This window comes from Culex pipiens, unplaced genomic scaffold, assembly GCF_016801865.2.
Source record: "Culex pipiens pallens isolate TS unplaced genomic scaffold, TS_CPP_V2 Cpp_Un0005, whole genome shotgun sequence".
Taxonomy (NCBI): domain Eukaryota; kingdom Metazoa; phylum Arthropoda; class Insecta; order Diptera; family Culicidae; genus Culex; species Culex pipiens.
The window spans coordinates 176,477-198,911 of record NW_026292822.1 but is presented as its reverse complement, the minus strand read 5'-3'; the positions used below and the strand labels follow the sequence as shown (position 1 = coordinate 198,911).

General features: G+C 34.3%; 1 protein-coding gene across 1 annotated transcript in view; it reads right to left on the bottom strand.

Moving 5' to 3' along the window:
* Positions 1–4,134: 4,134 nt before the first annotated feature.
* LOC120419919 (potassium voltage-gated channel protein Shaw-like) overlaps positions 4,135–22,435 on the bottom strand; it is a 106,564-nt gene continuing 88,263 nt past the window's right edge. The window contains exons 8-11 of the mRNA XM_039582786.2: positions 14,988–15,165; positions 5,256–5,351; positions 5,017–5,124; positions 4,135–4,959 (exon numbers count right to left, since the gene is read on the bottom strand). Of these exons, the coding sequence (XP_039438720.1) occupies positions 4,715–4,959; positions 5,017–5,124; positions 5,256–5,351; positions 14,988–15,165 (627 nt within the window). The 3' untranslated portion in view covers positions 4,135–4,714. The remainder of the gene's footprint in view (positions 4,960–5,016; positions 5,125–5,255; positions 5,352–14,987; positions 15,166–22,435) is intronic.

The following is a 22,435-nucleotide window of genomic DNA, read 5'->3' as shown; positions in this document are numbered from 1 at the left end:
TTGCTCAAAAATGCAAATTTCTGCAGTCGAGTTCAAAGCTGATTTGGGACTTTCTCATTGACTTTCACCGAAAAAAAAGAGAGCATTATTTTGATTCGATGAAATCTGTTTTATTTGGCTGGTTAAAAAATTTCTTCCATGACATCGTAACTTTACAGTAAACATCTTTGTCTTGCCCAGTGTTAATTGTGTTCTGCTGTGTCGTAATAGGGTAGGTAATAATAATGATCTTCGCTGGCGAAGTAATAGGTTTGAAATCATCTTATAAAATCTCTCTTCTTGTGGCATCCACGGATAAGTTCACTTTTCGTTCACTTAGTTTTTTGTATCTACAAAATTGTTCACCATTTCTCTAGGCTAGTTATCATAGTACTTCGATTAACAGTGGTACGTTTCATTCCCAGTGGGTACAATTTTTTGCTTTGTCTCAACCAGTTCGATGACAATTCCTTTGTGATCGATACATTTAGGTTTCGTTACCAAATAACAGACGATTCGAGAGTTCTTTTACTTCTTAACAATTTTCTTAGAATGGAGAGCTTTGATAAGTGAAACGATTGTAAATATTTGACTGTTTAAACTCTTTCTAGTAACTCATAGCTGTACACAACAAAACTTTTTAGATAGAACATTTGTGTAAATTTCACAAATTCTCTTTTTTAAAGAACATGACAGGCGTTTTCATTTAAAATTGGGTTGATATCCAGGTTTATGTAGTTAATTTAAAACTGTCTCAGGTAAGTTAAGGGTTAAAAACAAACTGGATGGATAAAATTTGTTATAAAGAAAAAAAAATATATGAAACTCATCAACATCAACTCAGTGTTTTTCAAATTAACCCTAAAATTTGGAAACGCAAAAAAACATTCATTTTCGACCACATTATACGTTATATATCATATTCGAAAGCTATCGTCACTTAAAAATTCAACGATATTTAGGTGATATAGAAATAAACCTTGTTTTCTTGTGTAATTTTCTTTCAGTATCTCCGCAACCTTTGGTCAAAGTTTCATTACGTTTCGAGCAAATTAAAAGGGAATTTGCTTTTTGGAAGAAAATATTATCAGAGATGATATTATAAATGATAAGGGCAAACGATTTTCCGCGATTTCGCGGATGTTGCGTCATTCGTGATGTTTGCCTTTGACCGTGAAATTTCGTAAATTCTGCGAAATGCCGTGAAATTCTCATTAATTAACTTACAAACTGTCCCAAGTGCATTTGAACATTGAGTTTTTTATTTAAGCATTCCTCAAGATTTTACAAAGGCATTTTGAAACTCATTTTCGAAAATATTTGTTGATTACAATGCTCTACAAAAAGTATCAGCGAAATAAACTTTGGTTGTAACATGCTTTGGATAATACAATTGGATGTTCAAAGCATGTAATACATGATTTTTTCATTTCTTTTTTTTCTTAACATTTTACAAAGAATGTGAAAGAACGATACTCAAAACTGCAGGGGAAGAAAACGCAGAGCAGTTGAGCTATTTATTTTTCTATGTCTGTAAAATGTATATGAATAAAAATTTACAAGTGGCAGGAAAAGTTCGAAAACAAATCATAAATAAAGTTTTTTATATTGTTCGAAATTTATTTGAGCATTTTGCCACATTTTATAAATTTCTATCAATAACAAATGTTTAAAAAGAAATTTTGGCTAAACTTTTTTGAAAAACTCAAATTTCTTGTTTCCTAAAAATCATTTTAAAAAAAATAATATCTCTTTAATAACAAATTTTACTTTCCTCTGAAAAATGTAACGCACCGAACTTACTGATGATCGAATAAAATCGGGCTGACAAGCATGATATATGATTTATAGATCAGAGATTAAACACAAAAATATAATATTTTTTAATGTTTCTACGGTTTTCAATAATTATGATTTAATCGAAAAAATGACATCACTTGCACATGAATTTTGACCGTCTTGTGCCATAGTTCAAAAATTTATTCAAGAATCATATAACTGAATAAATTCTTCAAAAAAAAAAAAGAAAAAAAAGACGAAGACGAAACAATATTTCTTCAAAGGAAAGAAAAATTAAAAAAGGTCATTTTTTGTAGTTTGACTTTTAACGGGTACTTTGTCATAGATCAGAAAAATTCCTTGTCGAGATTTTTAAATATTTTAGTAACTTTTTGTATAAAAACCTGCCAAAATTGAATGAAAACTTGTAAAGACGAACTAATTATGAAAAAAAACTTTTGTGGTTATAGAAAAAGTACACACAAAGTTTCATCATTACAAAAAAAAAATATTAATAAATGTAGTCGGAAGTCTCAAAGAATTACTCTCGTAACATGGATAAATAATATTTTTTACAGTTTTTACAGTCTAAAGATATTCTTAATGCTGTGAAACGGAAACTTTTGTTTAAATTTTTATGTATTTATTGAAATTTAATAATATTCTATTTTTGCTCAGTAAATTTTATCAAATAAAATATACATAAATTCAAAGGAAGTAACTGCTAATTATGAACCATTAAAAAATTAAAGAAGATGAAATTTGCATAAAAATTTTGAACAACAGAATAAGATAAATCATGAAAAAAGATTCATATGAATATAAAATAAATAAGACAATTGTTTATAAATTTACACCTTTGCTTAAAAATGACTAGTGCACAGCGAAAAATAAAAAAAATCGCAAAAATTATATAAGCATTCAAAATTTTAAAACTAGAACATTGCCAAAAAAAATGATTCAATGTCTAAAACAACAAATAAATTAATCAAATCTCGATTTACAGAAACACTGAACAATCGTAGCACAACTTTTGTTCAAAATAAATTTCCCAAGCTATGATGAAAAAAAATATATAAGCATTGAAGCATAAAATAGTAGTTTATGCAACAAGTTGCAAAAAGAGGATTTTTTCAGCACGAATCGTACATTTATCCAACGAGGTTCACCGATTTTGCAACGAGTTCCATACAACATTTTTTTGCAATTCCAAAAAACACACACTGAGTGAAATTTTATGTCAAATTTTCATGTATTTTGTCAATAAATCGTTTAAATCAAAAAAATGTTGAAAAGTGTTACTTTTCGAAACAAGTGCAGAAAATTTCAACTTTTCAGCACCCAATTGAGTGCTGAAAAGTAGAACTTTTCAGCATTTATGTTGAAAAGTGTTGCTATTCGATTCTGTTATTTTTGGTACAGAAAAGTAGGCTATTTCGTCGTTCAAGAATGACAGAAAAAGTAAATAGTTTCACGACGGAATTGCAAAAATCTGATTTTTGCAATTCCGCTGTGAAACTGTCAACTTTTCCTGTCCTTCTGGAGAAACGAAACGGCCTACTTTTCCCTACCAAAAATAACAGAATAGAAAATTAATACCTTTCAATACCAGTGCTGAAAAGTTCTACTTTTCAACACTGAAATGGGTGCTGAAAAGCTGAACTTTTCAACACTGAAATGGGTGCTGAAAAGCTGAACTTTTCAACACTAGTATCGTAAAGTAACATTTTTCAATATTTTTTTTGTCTTGAACGGTGAATTTACTTAACACATGGATGATGGACATAAAATTCCATGAAAAAAGCGTTTTTCGGAATTGCAAAATTTTTTGTAAGCAACTCGTTGCAAAAAATAATTTTTTCGGCACTCGACGTATTTATCGAACTCGGTAAACCTCATTGGATAAATGTACGACTCGTGCTAAAAAAACTGCTTTTTTTCAACTTGTTGCATAAACTACTATTAAACTTCCTTAAAACTAGTTGAACTTCATTTCGTGTTTAATACGTTTGAGAGGAATGGTCTCTTTTTACTTTTTTGCAAACTACTGTTTTAAATTGATATTTTAAAAAAACTCAATAACTATTTGCAACTTTTCGCAACAGCCACACTCATTTGGTTCGGATGTTAGAGCATTTGATGCACAAAGAGCTCATAGTATTGATTTGCTGGCCTGTGCATTTTCTGCAGTTGTAATTTTTTTCAGGTCCAAAATTAACATTATAATATTTTACATTTTCAGCGATAAAATTTGCGAATTTTTTTATCAAATTATCAAATTCTATACCAAAGTGCATGAAAAGAGCTAAGACAAAAGCCACAAAAGGTAATAAAAGGTTTAACGATGGTTGAGTACCGGCTAGAATGCGTAAGTGCTTTGCTTTAGTAGGTCTAAAATAGGGTCAACTACCCTACAATAAGGATCTTCGACAAAATTTCCCCATTGATCAAAACTCAATATTGAATATTGGAATTGCTTCAAAACTTGTCCTATTAAAATATGTTACTCAACAAACAATCATTTGATGACATTTTGTTTTACAAAAATGATTTCAAAGTATCAATTCTCTCCAGTCTAAGCATATATAACTTATCACTATACTTTTTTTAAGATACTTATTATGTTAGTTGGTAATAAGTACAAATCTTTATCTACACTTATAAGCATATTAAAACGATTCGCTAGAGGACGCTTTTGTATGACAAAAACATTTAATATTACCTCTATTTTTAGGTTTTTACTTTTTACTCATGCCATTCGTCCGTCTATTCACAATCTGCTTCCAAATATCCAACAGTTTTTAAAGCTTTTACTTGGTTTCTTTGACTAAAAAAAAACTCGCCCTCAAAACACACTAAACTTTCGCATCTAACCCTGCCTCCGTTCCATGCAACTTCAAGTTGGCACAAATCAGCTGCAAGCTCCTAACCTCAACGCCAACTCCCAAACCATTCCTCAAACTTCATCCCCCGAGGGCGTATCGTGGCCATCGTTGAACGACGTGGGCGTCGAGATGGCGCTGTCGTTGTGCAGCGTCACTTTGGGCTCCAAAATTACTTCCTCCGGGGCCGTCGGACATGGAACCGGTGCTGGACTCGGCATCGTCGCCAGCGTGGACGTCAAGCCAAAGCCGCCGGTCAGTCCCGATCCTCCCAGCGTAGATTCCATCGGGTTTCGGTTGGAATCCCTTCGATCCATTGCTGAAACAGAGGGAGATTGTGGTAAATATTTCAGCGTGAAGTTCAGACGGTTCTTACTCAGCGGAACCAGCAACTTGGGCTGTAATGGAAGCAATAAATCCACGTTTCCGGTCGTGGGCTGCCGCGGCTGGAGGGAGTTGAGCGCGGGGACATTAATGAAGTCACCTGGGTTGGGAAGAGAGACACACGTAAGATGAAAGCCGAAATTTTATCTGATTAATTAGCGATGGTTAATCACACACTGACACACAAGCACACTCTCAAAAGGGAGGGAGGCTCGTCGTCGTTGTCCGTACCTTGCTGCATGATGGAGGGGGGCTTGAGGACGGCCAGCCCCGGCACGGAGGGACCCTGCAGGGTGAGACCTATCACGTTTACGCCGTTCACGTGGCCTTTGGGAAGGAGATGGAGAAAAGTAGAGTGGATTAATGGAATGAGATATTGTAATCAATCCGATGGAGCATGACAAGGTTGGTCATCAAGAAGGGAGTTGTAGAAAAGAGTTTGCTATTGTGGATAAGGTTGTTCAAATAGCTGTTTTTTTCTTGAATCTCCAGTTCTGTTTCGAAGTATGCAAGCTCAGTTCATAAGAATCACAGGATGTTCTTCAAATTGCTTTTTTATCAAATAATTATTCCATTAGTTGATAGCTTAGTTCACTCAGATTAATCATAATTGACATCGCAAATTGATTTTTTTTAACACGATTTAATTTGAATTAAAAAAAGATGAATGTCAGGAAAAAATTGCATAAGGAATAAACTGTTAATAATTTTGTTGTGCTAAATTAATCTGCATATTTTGTTTATTAATTTGTACTGAAGTTTGTACTTAGTAGTTCTTAGAATTTGGATTTTTTTTTCGAAATCTTCTAATTTCTGTTTTTTGTTTGGATGAAACTTTGTCCATGAATACCCTATGTCCGAAGAAGCCAGTTTTCGTTACAAGTCACCAAAAAATTTTGCGGAATGTTCGTACAAAATGGTCATTGAAAATATGTATCTTGAGAAGTGATTTCGTGACCGATTAGGTGCTTTCGATCAAATTATACACCCAAAGGAAAAATATATCTCAAAATCTGCAACATTGGATTTGCTGCAGAAAATGTCATATTTTATAACATTTTTTGCAGCAAGCCCGTAGATCATTTTTGCCCGCGTGTAAAAATTTCAGCGATCTGCAGTTCTCACCAACACATATAAAGCTGGCCCGTCCCCGAGCAACACTCCAAAGAGAAGCATATGTTGGTGCTCTTTCACTCACTTTTCATCAAGCGTCCATGGCGCGGTGGTAGCGTGTCGGATTAATAACCAAGAAGTTGGTGGTTCAATCCTCGTTCTGCTAAGTGTTTTTTTTTTGTGAAATACAACCAAAAAGCCGTCGGTAATGTCGATAATTGTCGGTAACGGGCAAAAATGTCATACTCATATATCGCAAAAAATGCTTGAGGACAGATTTCATGCAGATTCTGATATACTTTCATGCCGCCATGCATCACAATCATGCGACTGCCAGTTGGGTGTATGGTTGAAAGGGTAAGTCTTCTTCTAGAGTTGATAGAAAACGTGTGTAACGTCCATGTACGTTTCTTCATATCTGTTTTTATGTTTCAATAGGGCGTTTAATAAAAGTTGATTTGAAAATTGTTATTTGGTTTGATCTCCAAGATTATTAAAAAAAATGAATCAAATGTGTGCAAATTTAAATTACTTATTTTTTTTTTCATTTAGACCATATTCAAAAAAAATATTTATCTTTTGAAATTTTCAAGAAATTTATCAAACTCTTTTTCATTAAAATTTTCATTGCATATTTTCATTTGAATTTTACAAACTTTCCTCCCATGAATTTGTATGATATTTTTATCTGGAATTAAATTGTAAATTCATGACCAATAGTGTTTGGCGGAAGAATTTTTGTGAGCACTGCTATTAATGTTTGATTCTTTTACCCAATATTTTGTTATTTCAGATTTAAAATTTATATCTAAAAGAAATCATGAGATTTTGACCCAGTGAACCGTTTTCAAGTTGTAACATTCTTCACTAAAAAAGTGAATCCTTTTATATTTCTGTAAAAATGTCATGGTTGAAAAAATGTTTTACTACTTTCATTTATGAAAATTTTTGATCCATTCTTTTGTTTTTGCAGATACAGATCACGTAAAATATTTTAAAAAAATGATAATTTTGAGGAAAAATCTTGATTGCATTAATGTTTCAATAATTAAATTACTGAAATAAAAAAAAAACAATTCAAAATTTATATTTTTGTAAAGCTAATAGGAAAGTAATTTAAGGTAAGAACAAACAAAAGTAAAAACATGAAACTTGAGATACTTTTGGCAACATTTAGAATGTTTTTAGGAGATGGTAGTTGATATTATTCCCACATTTTAAACAATAAATCAATGGAAAATTAAACAAACAAATTAAAAATAAAAATTTAATCCGAAAAATGTCATTGAAATTGCATTTTAAAGCATTAATTTTGTATATACTGGATGTTTGAATAATGGATAGTTTGAAGAAAATATTGCCATATTTTTTTACTCCAAATAAATTTAATGTTTTTCCTCTCAATTAGGCCAAATATTTTTTTGAAAAAATTTGAGTATTTTTGAAAAAAAATGCGTTTAAAAAGCAAAGCAATACAATAATTTTGGTTCTTTGAAAAAAAACTTTAAAAGGAGAAAAACCATACAAAATTTCACTTTGTCTGATATCCATAATGCGAATTTTGAAAATTTCAGTATTTTCGAGAAACTACAGTACGCTTCGTTTGATACTTTGAAAATCATAGAAAAAATTTAGTATTTTCAAAAAAATACGGTATTTTGTGAACAATTTTGAGCATTTATACTTTGAAACTTACATTTTCAAAAAATATATTCTTAGTGAAAGCAGTGCGAATATAACATGATATCTTTAAATTGAATAAATTTTAGAGATATTAAAAAAAAGTGTGATCGTCCATCATCGGCGGTAAAATTGACAATACGACAATCGACGATAATTTTATCGAAAAAAGAAAAGGTTCTTATGTCTTATATTTAGAAAATAATTTGAATACATTTTAAGAATAAATTTATTTTTGAAAACTTTTTAACATGTTTTTTGAAAAATAATTTTATTTATTTTAAGCGATTTGACACTAATCATTTTGATTATTTGTTTTTTTTTTCAAATCTGTGTTATACGTTTTGATCAAGAATTACTGCATCAGACATTTTTCACAAAATCACTATTTTTAAAAGTCAAATAACAAAGGGGCGTAAAAAAAATACTGACAAAATTTTGAGTTTTTATTCGAAAACCATATCAAGAACGATTGTCAACTAAACACTGTTGTTCTGTTCCACTTATTCATGTAATTTTAATCAAATAAAAACATACACACATTTGAATTATGGATCTCCAGATCAGAAAAAGACGTTTGAAAAGTTTTAAATAAAAATGAATATTTTGATGATTAAATTATTTTACTTTTCCTAAATTTTTGATAGTATCATAACTGTAGTTTTGTTTGAAGCAAATCGCAATATTTTTTATTTCGTTATTTCGAGAATATGGCACCAAATTTGAAATTCAAAATTTGTGAATGGTTGCAATTATTTGTTGAATGTTATGTCTTTCGACTCTGACAAATGTCGAGGAGGAAGCAGTATAAAAAATACAGGCGAATTCAAACTGTTTTAAAATTCATTTAACACCAGTCCCGTTGTTTTGCAACACCAAGATTTAAAAAAAAATTAAGTTTTGACAAACATTTATTTGTGAAAAAATAAACTTTTTGTGGTGCATTGGCGTGATCCGTTTTGCTAAAAGTTTCACGAATCGTTCTGATTTTTTTTATCAATTGTGCTTGCAAATAGGCTGATAACCGAAATTTGAGTTAATCCATGCAGGGAAACCCATCGGCTAGGAGTTTCATGTTTTATTATTAATAAAATGATCAAAAAATATATTTAATTTTTAATCAAAGTATTCATTTTTTAGGGTCAAAACTAAACCCTCATGATAATTTTAAGCAAAATCGGTGAATTTTGAATGATTTTGTAAAACAAATAACCCTACTCGTACATGTAAATTGCAATTAAACAATATTTCAAAACATAAACTAGCCCAAATTTGATATTCAAAGCAGGAAAATGCATGTCAAAGTGTTTTTAGTTGATTTGTTGTATAGTTCCATAAAATAATGAATTTAAAAAATTGGCCTCCTAATTTTTTATGCTGATTTAAAGCCATAACCGAAATTCTTAGATAAACATTAAATTCCATGAAAAAAAAAGTTGCTTTCCGTGCCATGGAAATCAACAATTAACAACAATATCTTAGTGGTTCTAAACCAAAACATTCCCTTCAAAGCCGTGCCTGATTTTCCCAGAATCTCTCCAATTTCCCCCCACACTCTAATGAGTACAATTCTTCCAGGGTCGAGTGCCCACATGCAGCACAAACCACTTGAGGTTAAGTTTCTGACTTGTTTTTTTTTCTCGTTCCTTCAACTGATATGTTTCCCTCTGAATGGACGCCGTTTGCGAGCGCTCATTACCTGTACGCTTGGGGTGCAACTTTTTTGTTTACGACCTCCAAATAAGGGGGCACGTGCTAAAAAAGCACAAAAGTAACTTGCTCCGTTTCCATTTCGCACACTTGAACACAAACCTGCCCTCGACCATGTGTTGCTTCTCAGGAGAGAGAGAGAAAAGTTATTCAAGTTCTACAAATGGAGCAACATGAGTTAATGGGAAACTTTTTCGCATTTATTACATTCCGTGTTTGGAACTTTGAAAAATGGAAAGAAATGCAATAAAATGCTAAAGAAAGACAAAAAAAAAATGCAATACTTTTCCACATTCCACTAAAGGAGAAAACAGTCTCAAGGTAGGTTAATGCTATCCTGCAGCTTTCGTGTGCACACAAAAGAAACCCAAAACTCGTTGACTTGAGTAGCTTTTTGCTAATAGTTTACCGACGATAATTTACTGCTAATGGTTTGCGTTTTAACTGGCTATCTTTTTGGCCCTGTTGTAGGATTACTGCGCTACTCGACACAGCAGTAAAGTGAAGCCCACTGTGAAGGAGAACAAATGTCAAACGGAAACCCGATGTGGTTTTGTGGCAGGTGAAAGTTTTCCCAAGTTGAGAGGTACAACGGAGAACGGCATAAACTAAGCATTTTCTTGGTAAAACAATGTGCAGTTTAGGGGGAAAGTGACACAGCGTGTTTTGGACTAGTTTGGAAAGTTTGTTACTTAAACCGCACGCTGCTGTAAAAGTTGGCAGACATGTTTATTCAAGAACAAGTTTTGAAAGGGACTTTCTGTTGAAACATGTACAGTCATCCCACATATTCGGAACACCCACAAATTCGGAACACTTTTGTGTTAATTTGTCAATAGAATGCAAAATGCAACTTTTCTGCCGACCCTGCTATTTTTAAGGCCTTTATTTAGACATTCTCTTGCTATTTCACCAGTAAAAGTAATACTTTTCAAACAAAAACTGCATTTCAAGACTATTTTATCTAGAGCAGCAAAATATTGCCTCCAAATTGCCCGTTCCATGATTGTGGGATGTTATTGTGTCTCCCACAATTGTGGAACACCTGAATTTAACTGATATTTTCACAAAAAAGTTATCAGACCATTCATAAAACATCACTAACCATGAGTTCTATTGGTTTCAGAGTGCAAAGTCATTATTTTGCAAAAAATATGTACACCTGGAGAGAAAAAAAAGTTTGTTTACATCGTAAGAAAAAAGTGTTCCGAATTTGTGGATTTCAATGGTCAATGTTTTTCTTCGAAAACTTGATATAAATCGTAAAATTGTACAGCCGGTCTATACATCAATCGAAAGATCGCAAGAAAAGCTTTCACATGAAGGTAAAAGCAAATCATTATGTTCAATTATCGATTTTATATGATTTATTGAACATTGGCCGATCTGTAAACTGTTCCGAATATGAGGGATGAGTGTACTCATGAGTATTTCGAGGGTTAATCTGAATTTTAAAATGCGAACACGTCTAAAAAAATCATGTCTTTTAGATAAAATGTTGGGGTTTGAAGCTGATATTAAGAAGAGAAAAACTTTATTTGCGAACTAGACAAGACTCAAACCTTTGGGCGTTTGATAGTATGATTTCGCTTTACAAACAGTTTTGCGGCTAATTCGCAAACAAGGCCAAATGTGTTAAGGTAAAAAGTTACTTACGCATAAAAAAACCTTTAGAGCTCAAAAGGTTAGAGTCTTGGCATTTTGGAACGAAAAAAAATATGAGCTTTGACTTGCAATATTCAAGAAATTTTGAAAATTGATTGTTATTTTTTCGCTTTTTACACATAAAATTACAAAATAAAACATTTTTGCTTTCTTTTGAAAGCAATTTGTAGGTTTGTTTAGATCTACAAAACGCTTTTTGAAGCATGAAAAAATATCGTTTTAGAAAAAATCGACGAAACAAAAAGCGTAACGTAACCACATAAAAAGAGGTTTTTCTGTATTGAACTGAGATTGTGCAGATTTGTGTAAAAAACGGCTGATTTCAAAGGAAAATCAAAGGCAACCTAATGTTGAGAATTGGTGAATTGAATGAATACAAAAATTTTCAAACTTTAAAAATTAAAGAAAAAAAAACTCCTTGGCCAAATTAATAAGACCCGTATTTTTTTGTTTGGCCATTGGGGTGGCCAACGCCATGTTAGGGTGGTCCGAAAAATGGCCATTTGCGTCGATTTTCACAAAAACCACTTTTTTCAAAAAATCATAACTTCGCTCCATTTCAACCAATTTTAGCTGTCTTGGGTGCAAATGAAAGATGATAAGTTTGACTTCCAAGAAAAAATAATGTGGAGTTTCAAAAATCTAGCCTAACATTTGAAAAAGTCTTATGAAAACATCAATTGCCGTTTTGACGGTGTCTGGACCAAAGAGCCTATATCTGAAAATATTTTTAACGGATTCCTCGGACAATTTTACATAACAAATCAAAAATTAGGTGAGGTTCATCAACAGGATTCAAAGATATGATTTTTTGAAAACAAAATCCGGGGTTTTCGACGCCGCGCGCAAAAACGAGAAATTGACGAAATCGGCAAAAAAATAACTTTTTTCACTAAAACTGCGATAACTCGAGAATTTCAGCGATGACCTATACATTAGGGTGGTCCAAATCCGGACTTTTTTGGGGCTACCCCCTGAAATCAAAGATTGACCCATCACTAGGCTAAATTCCAAATTTGAGCTCATTCTGACCACGGGAACCCCTCCCTCCAATCGCTTAAAGTTTATATGGGAAAAATCGTCAAAATGTATGGAGAAAAGCAACTGTTTTACTTTTTTACCTGTGCAAGGCGCCATAGTTATCCGATTCTTACCATTTCTCAAATATAGAACCTTCATTTAAATTTAGAACAACTTTCCCGAAGAAACCATATTTTTAGGATTTTTTCCCGCGAAGTTATTAGCGCCCAAAACTGACCATTTTTGCGCGGCCAGCTGTAAGGGGCTACCTAACAACGATGTTTATTTCCAATTCGTACACGCACGTGCTCTCTCTCAGGTTCAAATTCTCTCACGAGCTTGCTTGCCTGCCTGCCTGCCTGTTTGCCTACAAGCTCGCGCTCTGTTTCTCTGCTTGGACTTTTGTCGTCGTCGTCGTTTTCGTTTGCTATCCGCTGCGCTGCTGCAGTTGAAAATTATAAAGGTAAGAACAAGATTGTCCGTCAGGCCTGGACTTGCGCAAAATTCTGCGCCTGTCATCATAGCCTGCCAGTCATCGACCATTGAACAAAGCAACCCCTGCAGATTGTTCGACTGACAGCTGATGGAAAAATAGAACTGGCACAGCGTTCTGCGTTCACCACTGCGTCAAACGGACAATCTTGTTCTTACCTTAATAAACATGCCAGGAACGCAGCGCAACGGACGGCAAACGAAAACGACGACGACGACAAAAGTCCAAGCAGAGAAACAGAGCGCGCGCTTGTAGGCAAACAGGCAGGCAGGCAGGCAAGCAAGCTCGTGAGAGAATTTGAACCTGAGAGAGAGCACGTGCGTGTACGAATTGGAAATAAACATCGTTGTTAGGTAGCCCCTTACAGCTGGCCGCGCAAAAATGGTCAGTTTTGGGCGCTAATAACTTCACGGGAAAAAATCCTAAAAATATGGTTTCTTGGGGAAAGTTGTTCTAAATTTAATGAAGGTTCTACATTTGAGAAATGGTAAGAATCGGATAACTATGGGGCCTTGCACAGGTAAAAAAGTAAAACAGTTGCATTTCTCCATACATTTTGACGATTTTTCCCATACAAACTTTAAGCGATTGGAGGGAGGGGTTCCCGTGGTCAGAATGAGCTCAAATTTGGAATTTAGCCTAGTGATGGGTCAATCTTTGATTTCAGGGGGTAGCCCCAAAAAAGTCCGGATTTGGACCACCCTACTATACATGTTAGTGTACCAAAAGTTGCGTATTTCAATTACGAAAATGTTGGTACCCTAACATGTATAGGTCATCGCTGAAATTCTTGAGTTATCGCAGTTTTAGTGAAAAAAGTTGATTTTTTGCCGATTTCGTCAATTTCTCGTTTCCGCGCGCGGCGCGTCGAAAAACCCGGATTTTATTTTCAAAAATCATACCTTTGAATCCTGTTAATGAACCTCGCCCAATATTAGATATAATATGTAAAATTGTCCGAGAAATCCGTTAAAAATATTTTCAGATATAGGCTCTTTGGTGCAGACACCGTCAAAACGGCAATTGATGTTTTCATAAGACTTTTTCAAATGTTAGGCTAGATTTTTGAAACTCTTCATGTTTTTTTCTTGGAAGTCAAACTTATCATCATTTATTTGCACCCAAGACAGCTAAAATTTGTTGAAATGGAGCGAAGTTATGATTTTTTTGAAAAAAGTGGTTTTTGTGAAAATCGACGGTCGGTCATTTTTCGGACCACCCTAACACGGCGTTGGCCATCCTAATGGGCTTACAAAAAATACGGGTCTAATTATATTGGCCAAGGAACCCCCAGAAAAAAATTGAGCCAAATCGAAGCACTTTTATTTCTTTTCTTTAACTTTCATATGGAACTGCTGTATATATTATATCAGAGACTCAAACCGTAAGTTTCTCTATACAGTGAAACCTCGTTTTATGCGGAGGTGTTATGCTTTTTATTTTGTCGATTTCTCTAAAACCGTGGAATATTCTTGCAAGCCTCAAATTTAGTATTGGTTTTGGGTTTTGCGTTATGGGTTATGGGTTTTGGGTTTTGGGTTTTGAGTTTTGGGTTTTGGGTTTTGGGTTTTGGGTTTTGGGTTTTGGGTTTTGGGTTTTGGGTTTGGGGTTTTGGGTTTTGGGTTTTGGGTTTTGGGTTTTGGGTTTAGGGTTTTGGGTTTTGGGTTTTGGGTTTTGGGTTTTGGGTTTTGGGTTTTGGGTTTTGGGTTTTGGGTTTTGGGTTTTAGGTTTTGGGTTTTGGGTTTTGGGTTTTGGGTTTTGGGTTTTGGGTTTTGGGTTTTGGGTTTTGGGTTCTGGGTTTTGGGTTTTGGGTTTTGGATTTGGGTTTTGGGTTTTGGGTTTTGGGTTTTGGGTTTTGGGTTTTGGATTTGGGTTTTGGGTTTTGGGTTTTGGGTTTTGGTTTTGGTTTTGGTTTTGTTAACTCAAGCAGATTCAAAATGATAAAAAGACGGGTTTAACAATATCTATGCAATTTATAGATATTCTTCTTTTTATAAGATTTGTAGAGTTTTTTAGAATTTGAACTTCCTTGTTTTGAATAAATTTTCTTATCGTTTTAATTTTAAGATTAAGTTTTTCCCATTTGAACATAATTCTTTTTATTACCTCCATTAAATAAAAGATAATCTACCTTTGTTCTAAGCTGAAATAAAAAGCATTCTCCAAAAACTCTAAAGCTTCTTTCAGATTATCCAAAGGCTCAAGCTTTTATCTAAAGCTCTTTTCCCTTTCGCCCTATCCTGGAAAAGTTTTCCCAATTACACAAAAGCTCCTCTACTCACCGATTTTCGCCCCGCCGAAAGCGTCCTTAAAGATGGCCGGGTGGCCCGTCGGGTGGGTGGTGGCGTGCTGGTGCTTCATCGCGTTCATCCGCCGGTTCGCCACCCCAACGTCCCGCTTCCGCCGGGGTTGCTCCACGGGCAGCACCCGTCGGCGCTTCTTCGGCAGCTTGGAGCGGGCCTGCAAAAGACGAGACATTGTTTAGGAGGGGGATCGGAAGGAAAGAACCGTATAAACCACTGTTCGGAACGAGACTTTCACATTTTTTCTTTCGAGGTTAGGTATGATGTCGGGAAGGAAAAATCGAGAGAGGAAAAAAAGTGAAATAAATAAAATATACTAACAAAATGTATGAGCGCTGGCCCGGCGTATTCAAATTGTGTGAAAACGAGCGATCAGATTAAAAACGGTTCAACCGTTGAGGCAGGACCAAGAAACAAAAAAAGGCGAAAGCAAAGACACACCTTCATTTTCCCTCCCCTCCCCACACGGCGGTCTAAATTGGGTGGAAAATTTAAATACCAAATCCCCCCCCTCTGTGAAGGAAAGCCGCCGGGTCTGGGAGAGGTCTACCAGCAAAGGTCCAACCGAACCGTCTGCCGCCGTCTTTTTGGGTATTCACAGGATGGCCCAGGTGGCTAGTCGCGTACGTGGGAGGATCGGTTCCGAGTTGAAGTTCGTTTAATTTACGAGCTCAAGTTTTTTTCTTCGGTTTTTTTTTGCTTGCTTGTGGCAGGAGGAACTAGTTAGACAAGGGTGCTGTTCATTTTGAAAAAGGTTCTTGTTGGGTAAATGGAGCTTGTTGTTTATAAATTAACTTGAGGAAGAGTAGAGAAAAATCTATTGGGATTCGATTTGGGCTGTATCGCGAACGTTAAAAATAAATTTATTTCAGTTATAGTTAAGCAATAAAGGCTTCTACTACCCTAACATATTTGAAATGCATTTGAATGGAATTTTTGAATCTCCGAAGTTTTATATTTTGATAAACTTATTGAATAGAAATCGAAAATCAAAACAGCTGTGATGATTTTTCAGTTAACCATTTTTGATCGATCGATAAAAAAATGACTGAAGTTTTTTTGGAATCACTTCCTATTTTTTCTTCAGTTGATGATGTTTCCTTAATCAGAAGTTATTTGATCGGAAAATAATAAAAAAACAAAAAATAACAAAAAACAAAAAACAAAAAACAAAAAACAAAAAACAAAAAACAAAAAACAAAAAACAAAAAACAAAAAACAAAAAACAAAAAACAAAAAACAAAAAACAAAAAACAAAAAACAAAAAACAAAAAACAAAAAACAAAAAACAAAAAACAATTTACAAAAAAACAAAAAACAAAAAGTATAATTGATCAAGTTCAAAACCAGTCCATCCCGCCCACAATTTAATCCCCTTGATAAGGGTTAACCTCGATTTTGGCCAAGGTTGGCTGGTTAAAACAAGCGAATGGGGCCACCAACCAACCGAATCCTGCTGCTGCTGCTATTGTTTATTTGGGCCGATGACTCCGTTCGGTGAAGACTTTGCGGTTACTTAATCGATTGTTCTGCTCGGAGAAGGATGGAATTAATTATCGTGGTGGGAGGGAAAAGGTTCCGATGAGATAAACATCTCCTGCAACCTTACATTTCTAGCATTTACTCAAGCGGGTGTTGAAACTGTTGATCCTTTTCTGGTGTTTAAAGTTTTTCTTTTTAAGGCGTAAATTTGAAGAAAATGTGAAGCTAAAGTTTTTAGTTGGCTTCATACATGATCCTTTTAGGATGTTTTTTAAAGTGTGCAATTAGCAAATATGCAAGCTTACTCTTCTGTTAAGTTTGTCAAACTTTCTAAATGACGATAAATCCTCTGAAAATGCTCATCCAGCAGTCTCTGCCAAAAGCATCCCCAACAAGGATTGCAATTACTCGTCCTTTTTCCTGGCCGAAGAAGAAGTTATCTGCTATCCCTTTCCCCAGGCATTCAACTCAAACCCAGAAACGATTTGCACAAAACTTTCAAATTTTCACCCTTAAAAAGTTTTCCCTGGGGGCAGACGAGAGCTCCCAATCTGCTTTAAGGATTTTGCAGGATTAGAAGCAAATTTTCCGTTCTCTGGGTGCCATCGTGGCGAAGAGAAGAAAAACTTCAGCCCAAACTTAACAGACGGTTGCAGTAGCAGCCTAATGAAAGTGCATTTTGCTATTGAAATTGTTAGTTAAGAGTTATCTCATGCACTGTTACAAATTCAGTGTCAATTGAGTGTTTCCCTTAAGAATACGCTTTTTCGTTCATTTTATTACCTGAAACTTTGCCACTCTTTGTCACTGCTCCGAAATCACCAACTTTTCACGAGTCTCGTAAAATTAAACCACGAATCAACTCAGCCGTATAAATCACTCAAAACATGAGGGAGAGACATCGCCGGCATCGAAAGTAGAACGTTAAAGTTTACAGCCCCTTCAAGAATAAAGAAAAAAGCAAGAACGTCCCAAGTGCAGTGGGCCAAAGACAAAGTTCCCTGCTTGCCTGTGGTCACCACAGAAAGTTTCGTTTCGGGAAAAAGTGAAAGAAGAAAACAAAGTTTTTCCCGCCTTTTTCCGGCTTGATTGATGGTGAAAAACACGTGTTTCTTGGGGACATGAAATTTAGAGTCTTCTGTCTTCTGGAGGGATAGGTGGAAGAAGATGACTTCACCTTGGGGTAGGGTTTTTTGCGGGAAGGCATTTTCGCCAGCAATCGAAAGTGAAGGTGGGTAAAGAATTTGGGTAACAATTTTGTGACGACAAAAGTTTTAAAACAATGTTAGTTATAAGCGAAATTAAGATTCCGGGCTGGAAAAATATGCAAACCAGATAAATGGGCATGAAATTGTGCGGATATTGAATGTATAAAAGTCGACTACCACGATAGGCTGTTTTAAATTTTAACTCAAAGTTTAAGTTTCTTTGCTTTGATCTAAATGAAAGAGAAGGGGGGAAGAAAAATAAAAAGAACTAAATTTTAAATTGAATGCACAATTTCCAAATTTGCAATAAAAGTAGCACAAAAAGATTTAAACAAAAATGGACATAAATTAATAAAAGTCTCAAAAATTAAAATTTCTAAACAGCCTGAATTCTTGTTTGTCTCATTTGATTACACCGACCATCAAAATTGCGAGTTCCTTGTTCGAGCGAAAGCATGATCTTTAAGGTTACAAGAAACAGTTCCAAATTGATTTTTTCAAAAATATTTAGACATAGCTGAAAGCTTTTTCTCGAAAGATTGTATAGAGAATTAGTGTGGTTCGCTCCTTCCACATTTCTGGGGACCGTAGTCATTTTTGAAGTTTTTTTTATAGATCAGTGTTATGATAGCAAAATTGAATGTTAACAATGTTCTTATGATTTTTTGAAAAAGGTGGTATTTGTCAAATCTACGAAAACTAACCATTTTTGGAGCACCCTACACAGAAAAGTAAAAATAAAAACCCGATTAAATATCACCAGAGGTGAAATAGAGCCTGAACCAAAACCGGAAATGGGTTTTATTTGTATTTTTTTTTATTTGGCTCAAACTTTGTGGGGACCTTCCCTATGACCAAAGAAGCTATTTTTTGTCATTGGTTCACCCATACAAGTCTCTATACAATTTTGGCTGCTGGCCATACAAAAATGGTACGTAAATATTCAAACAGCTGTAACTTTTAAGTGAATTTTCTGATCAATTTGGTGTCTTCGGCAACGTTGTAGGTATTGTTGAGGACTATTGAGAAAAAAAACTATATAAACGGAAAAAAATTGCAGATTATTTAATCAACTTTTTTTTCACTGAAACTCAATTTTCCAAAATACGTATTTTTTTGATTTTCGAGATTTTTTATATGTTTTAGGGGACAAAAATCTGCAATTTTTGGGCCATAGAGAAACATGGTAAAAAAATTTGCCGCCGAGTTATGAATTTAAAAAAAAATAGTGATTTTTGGAAAAAATGGAAGTTTCATGCCAAAACAAGTTTGACAATATTTTTTTATGCAAAATTGGATTTGCAATCGAAAAGTACTTTACAGATTTTTTGATAAAGGGCTCCGTTCTCAAGATATAGCCACCGAAAGTTTGATTTCAGAGAAATATTTGCAGTTTTTCGATTTTTTAAAATAGTAACCATGAGTGACAATTTCTAAAAATATTTTTTTTTTAAATTTTAAGAATTTGCTATGAAACTGTCTAAGAGACATTGAAGATTGGACCTCTGGTTGCTGAGATATAGCGGCTTAAAGAAAAAGAAACATGAAAATTGAAGTTTTTTTAGTTTCACCCAAACAACCCACCATTTTCTAATGTCGATATCTCCGCAACTAATGGTCCGATTTTCAATGTTAAAACATGAAACATTCGTGAAATTTTCCGATTGTTTCGAAAAAAATATTTAGAAAAAAATTAATCAAGATTAACTTTTAAAAAGAGCCAAACATTCAATAAAGTGGATTCAGTGGCATATTTCTTCAATTAATGTTAAGGACCATCCACAAACTAGTAGGTCACTTTTTGGGAAATCTCAACCCCCACCCCTCGTGGACAAATTTCCATACAAAAAAAAATTATATGGAGTGTGGACAATCGCCATAACATGATTGATATTTTGTAAATTTTCGGAAGTAGAACAAATGTAATAATGTATAAAGCAGAGGTGGGCAAAAAATAGCGAGCCGCTCAAAGAGCCGGTTCTTTAAAAAGAGCGAACGAATCATGGCTCCCAGAAAAAAGAGTCGCGGTTCTTGTTGAAACTCCGAGAACTTTATCGTCATATTTCATTGTTGGGGGTCTATCTCAAATTTCTTATTCATATATATTGAAAGACTCAAAATAGCAGTTCTGAAATTCTAAAAATAAAATAAATTTCATGCAAAATAACAAAAATTCCATTGCACATTTAACCGTAAATTGGAGTATTACTCGATTATAAATTTGAGCATTTAAAATTGTCTAACTTCGAAAATTTAACCAAAATATGACAAAAAATTAATTCCTCTTGCCCGATTAAACTTAAGGATTTATCGACATATAAGATTTCATCAGACAAAAATAAACACAACTTCAAAAAATTAAGAAAAAAAATCTGAAATATCCTAGATTTAAGTATAGATGCCATTCAAACCGCCAGACCTCCCAAATGATTTTAAAAGTTCGAAGATCTTGCAACACTGGCTCAGGTTATACAGACTTGATTGTTATTTTTTTACTTTTTGAAGTCGGATCTCAATTATCTGTACGAAAAATGTCCCAGAAACATCATCTATCCTATCATTGGATTGGCTATCCAATGAGTCCTAAAAATCGATGATCTGGCAACTCTGTCAATAATTGTTGATACTTAATTGGACTGAGTTGGACTGAGTTGTTAGATTTTTGCGATTTTTTTTCCAATATTTAGTTTAGGATTTAGTTTTATTCAATGAAAAACATTTTAAAATAAATTCAAAAAAATATAAAGAAAATCTTTACAGGAAGATACATTGTGATTGTGTCCTTTTGATTGCACTTCTGAGCTCGTTGAATTGTTTAGCCATCTAATTATTTGAGACAACTTTGAATAAAAAGCGACATAAATTTTGAAAAATATTAACAGCAGCCTAGTGAACTCAGTGTTGACCCGAGCAGATGGAAATAACTTGGGAATAACATTTTTTGATATTTAAAAATACTAGGCAAATAACATTTTATGTTATTTATAACAAGATTTGTTATTCGCCGTTATGATTTTTTTGTTATTGGATTGTTATTGTAATAACAGACTAATAACATTTTTAGTTATTCTTCGAACAAAACATTGTAATTATTTTTTTGTTATTTAACAACTAATCCGATCATCCCAATAACAGTTGGCGGTATTCTTCCATAACAAAAAATGTTCTTCCAAAGTTGTTTTGGCTTTCAACCAATACCAGACCAATAACAAATTTTGTTATGATAACATAAACTTATGGGTAATTCTCTACCAACTCACACGAATTCGGGAAAAGTTGCCCCGACCCCTCTTCGATTTGCGTGAAACTTTGTTCTAAAAAAAAAGTTACTTTTTGCGTTTCTCTTAGTTTCGTCGTCCGTGTCTGTCGCGGGTGACCATGAACGGCCATGATCGATGACGACCAACTTTGTCAAAACTTTTTTTTCGTAAAATCGCGATAACTCGTGATGTTTATAAGCAAACCCCTTATGTCTATATATCAAAATTTTTGTAATTGTCTGTTCTACAACTTTGTAGAACATTGTTACACTCTAAAAAATAACCCTGCAAAGTTAGAAAAAACACGAAATTTTAAAATGAAAAATTTTGTTTGAAATGAAAAAATGACCCTTCTGGGACAATGTAGATTCGAAAAGTACATTAAATTTCCCATAAAATAACATGTTCCAAAATTTTTTACAGTCGAGTAACGGAAAATGGGAGAATTTTTAAAACTTTTTTAGTGTTTTTTTCGATGAAAAATACGTTTTTTCGGAATTCTGAGTACGCTTTCAAATCGGGCGTCTAATTTTACACAAAAATCCCTTTGACACCAAATTTCTATCTCATCACCGATTCAGGCTGCAAATTATTGAAAAACACCTCTTTTTTCGCATGCTCAAAAATGGAAGGGGTCGTACCGCCCCTCCGTCACGAGATATCAAAAAACGGACCTCGGATTCGTGATCAGGGACAAAAGTTACCCCTTAGGACAAAGTTTCACGCAAATCGAAGAGGGGCAACTGCTGTGTGAGTTGGCGGAGAATTACCCTTATGCAAAAATGGATTTTACAAGAAGAATCCATAACAATTTTTGTTATTTTAACAGTGTTTGTTATTAAATGGCATGATCGGGGAATTTTACCAATAAATTTCATATTACTTTGCTATTTTTTAATATTATACCGTTATTTTGAAAACAAGATAATCGGCATTTCCAGTCGCTACTGGAAAAAAGCCTCCATTAACATTTTCCTCAAACAAAAACGACTAAAAAAGACCAGCGGCAGTCAGTCAGTTGTTTGTGTTCCACCGTGGGCAGGCCAAGGCTTGGTGTCGTTTCCATTCATTAACGGTTACGGCATAAATTAGAGCCCACGAAAGCAAGCAAGGTACTTCAGCCATTTCTGCCGCCAGAGGTGGAACTGGTCTGGATAATGAACTGAGTTGTACAAGGTTTGCTTCCTCGTTGAGGTACACAGTCACTGTTCAGGAGCGGAATGTTTAATACTTGAGAATGCAGAAAGGATAGTTGGCCACAAGCACGCAAGCTCGCGAAAGGATGGTGCATCTTAATTGTGGAATCCTGCTAACAGAATGTCGGCGGGTAATTCACGCCTCGAGGAGCGTGGAATTCAGTTTACAAGATTGGTTGAAGCCGTGAAAGGTCGTCTTGTGGAGTACGGTTTTATGAAAGCTGGGAAAAGTTCAAATGTTAAGGGTGCAGCTCACCCACGCTAAAGTGTAATAAAATGGG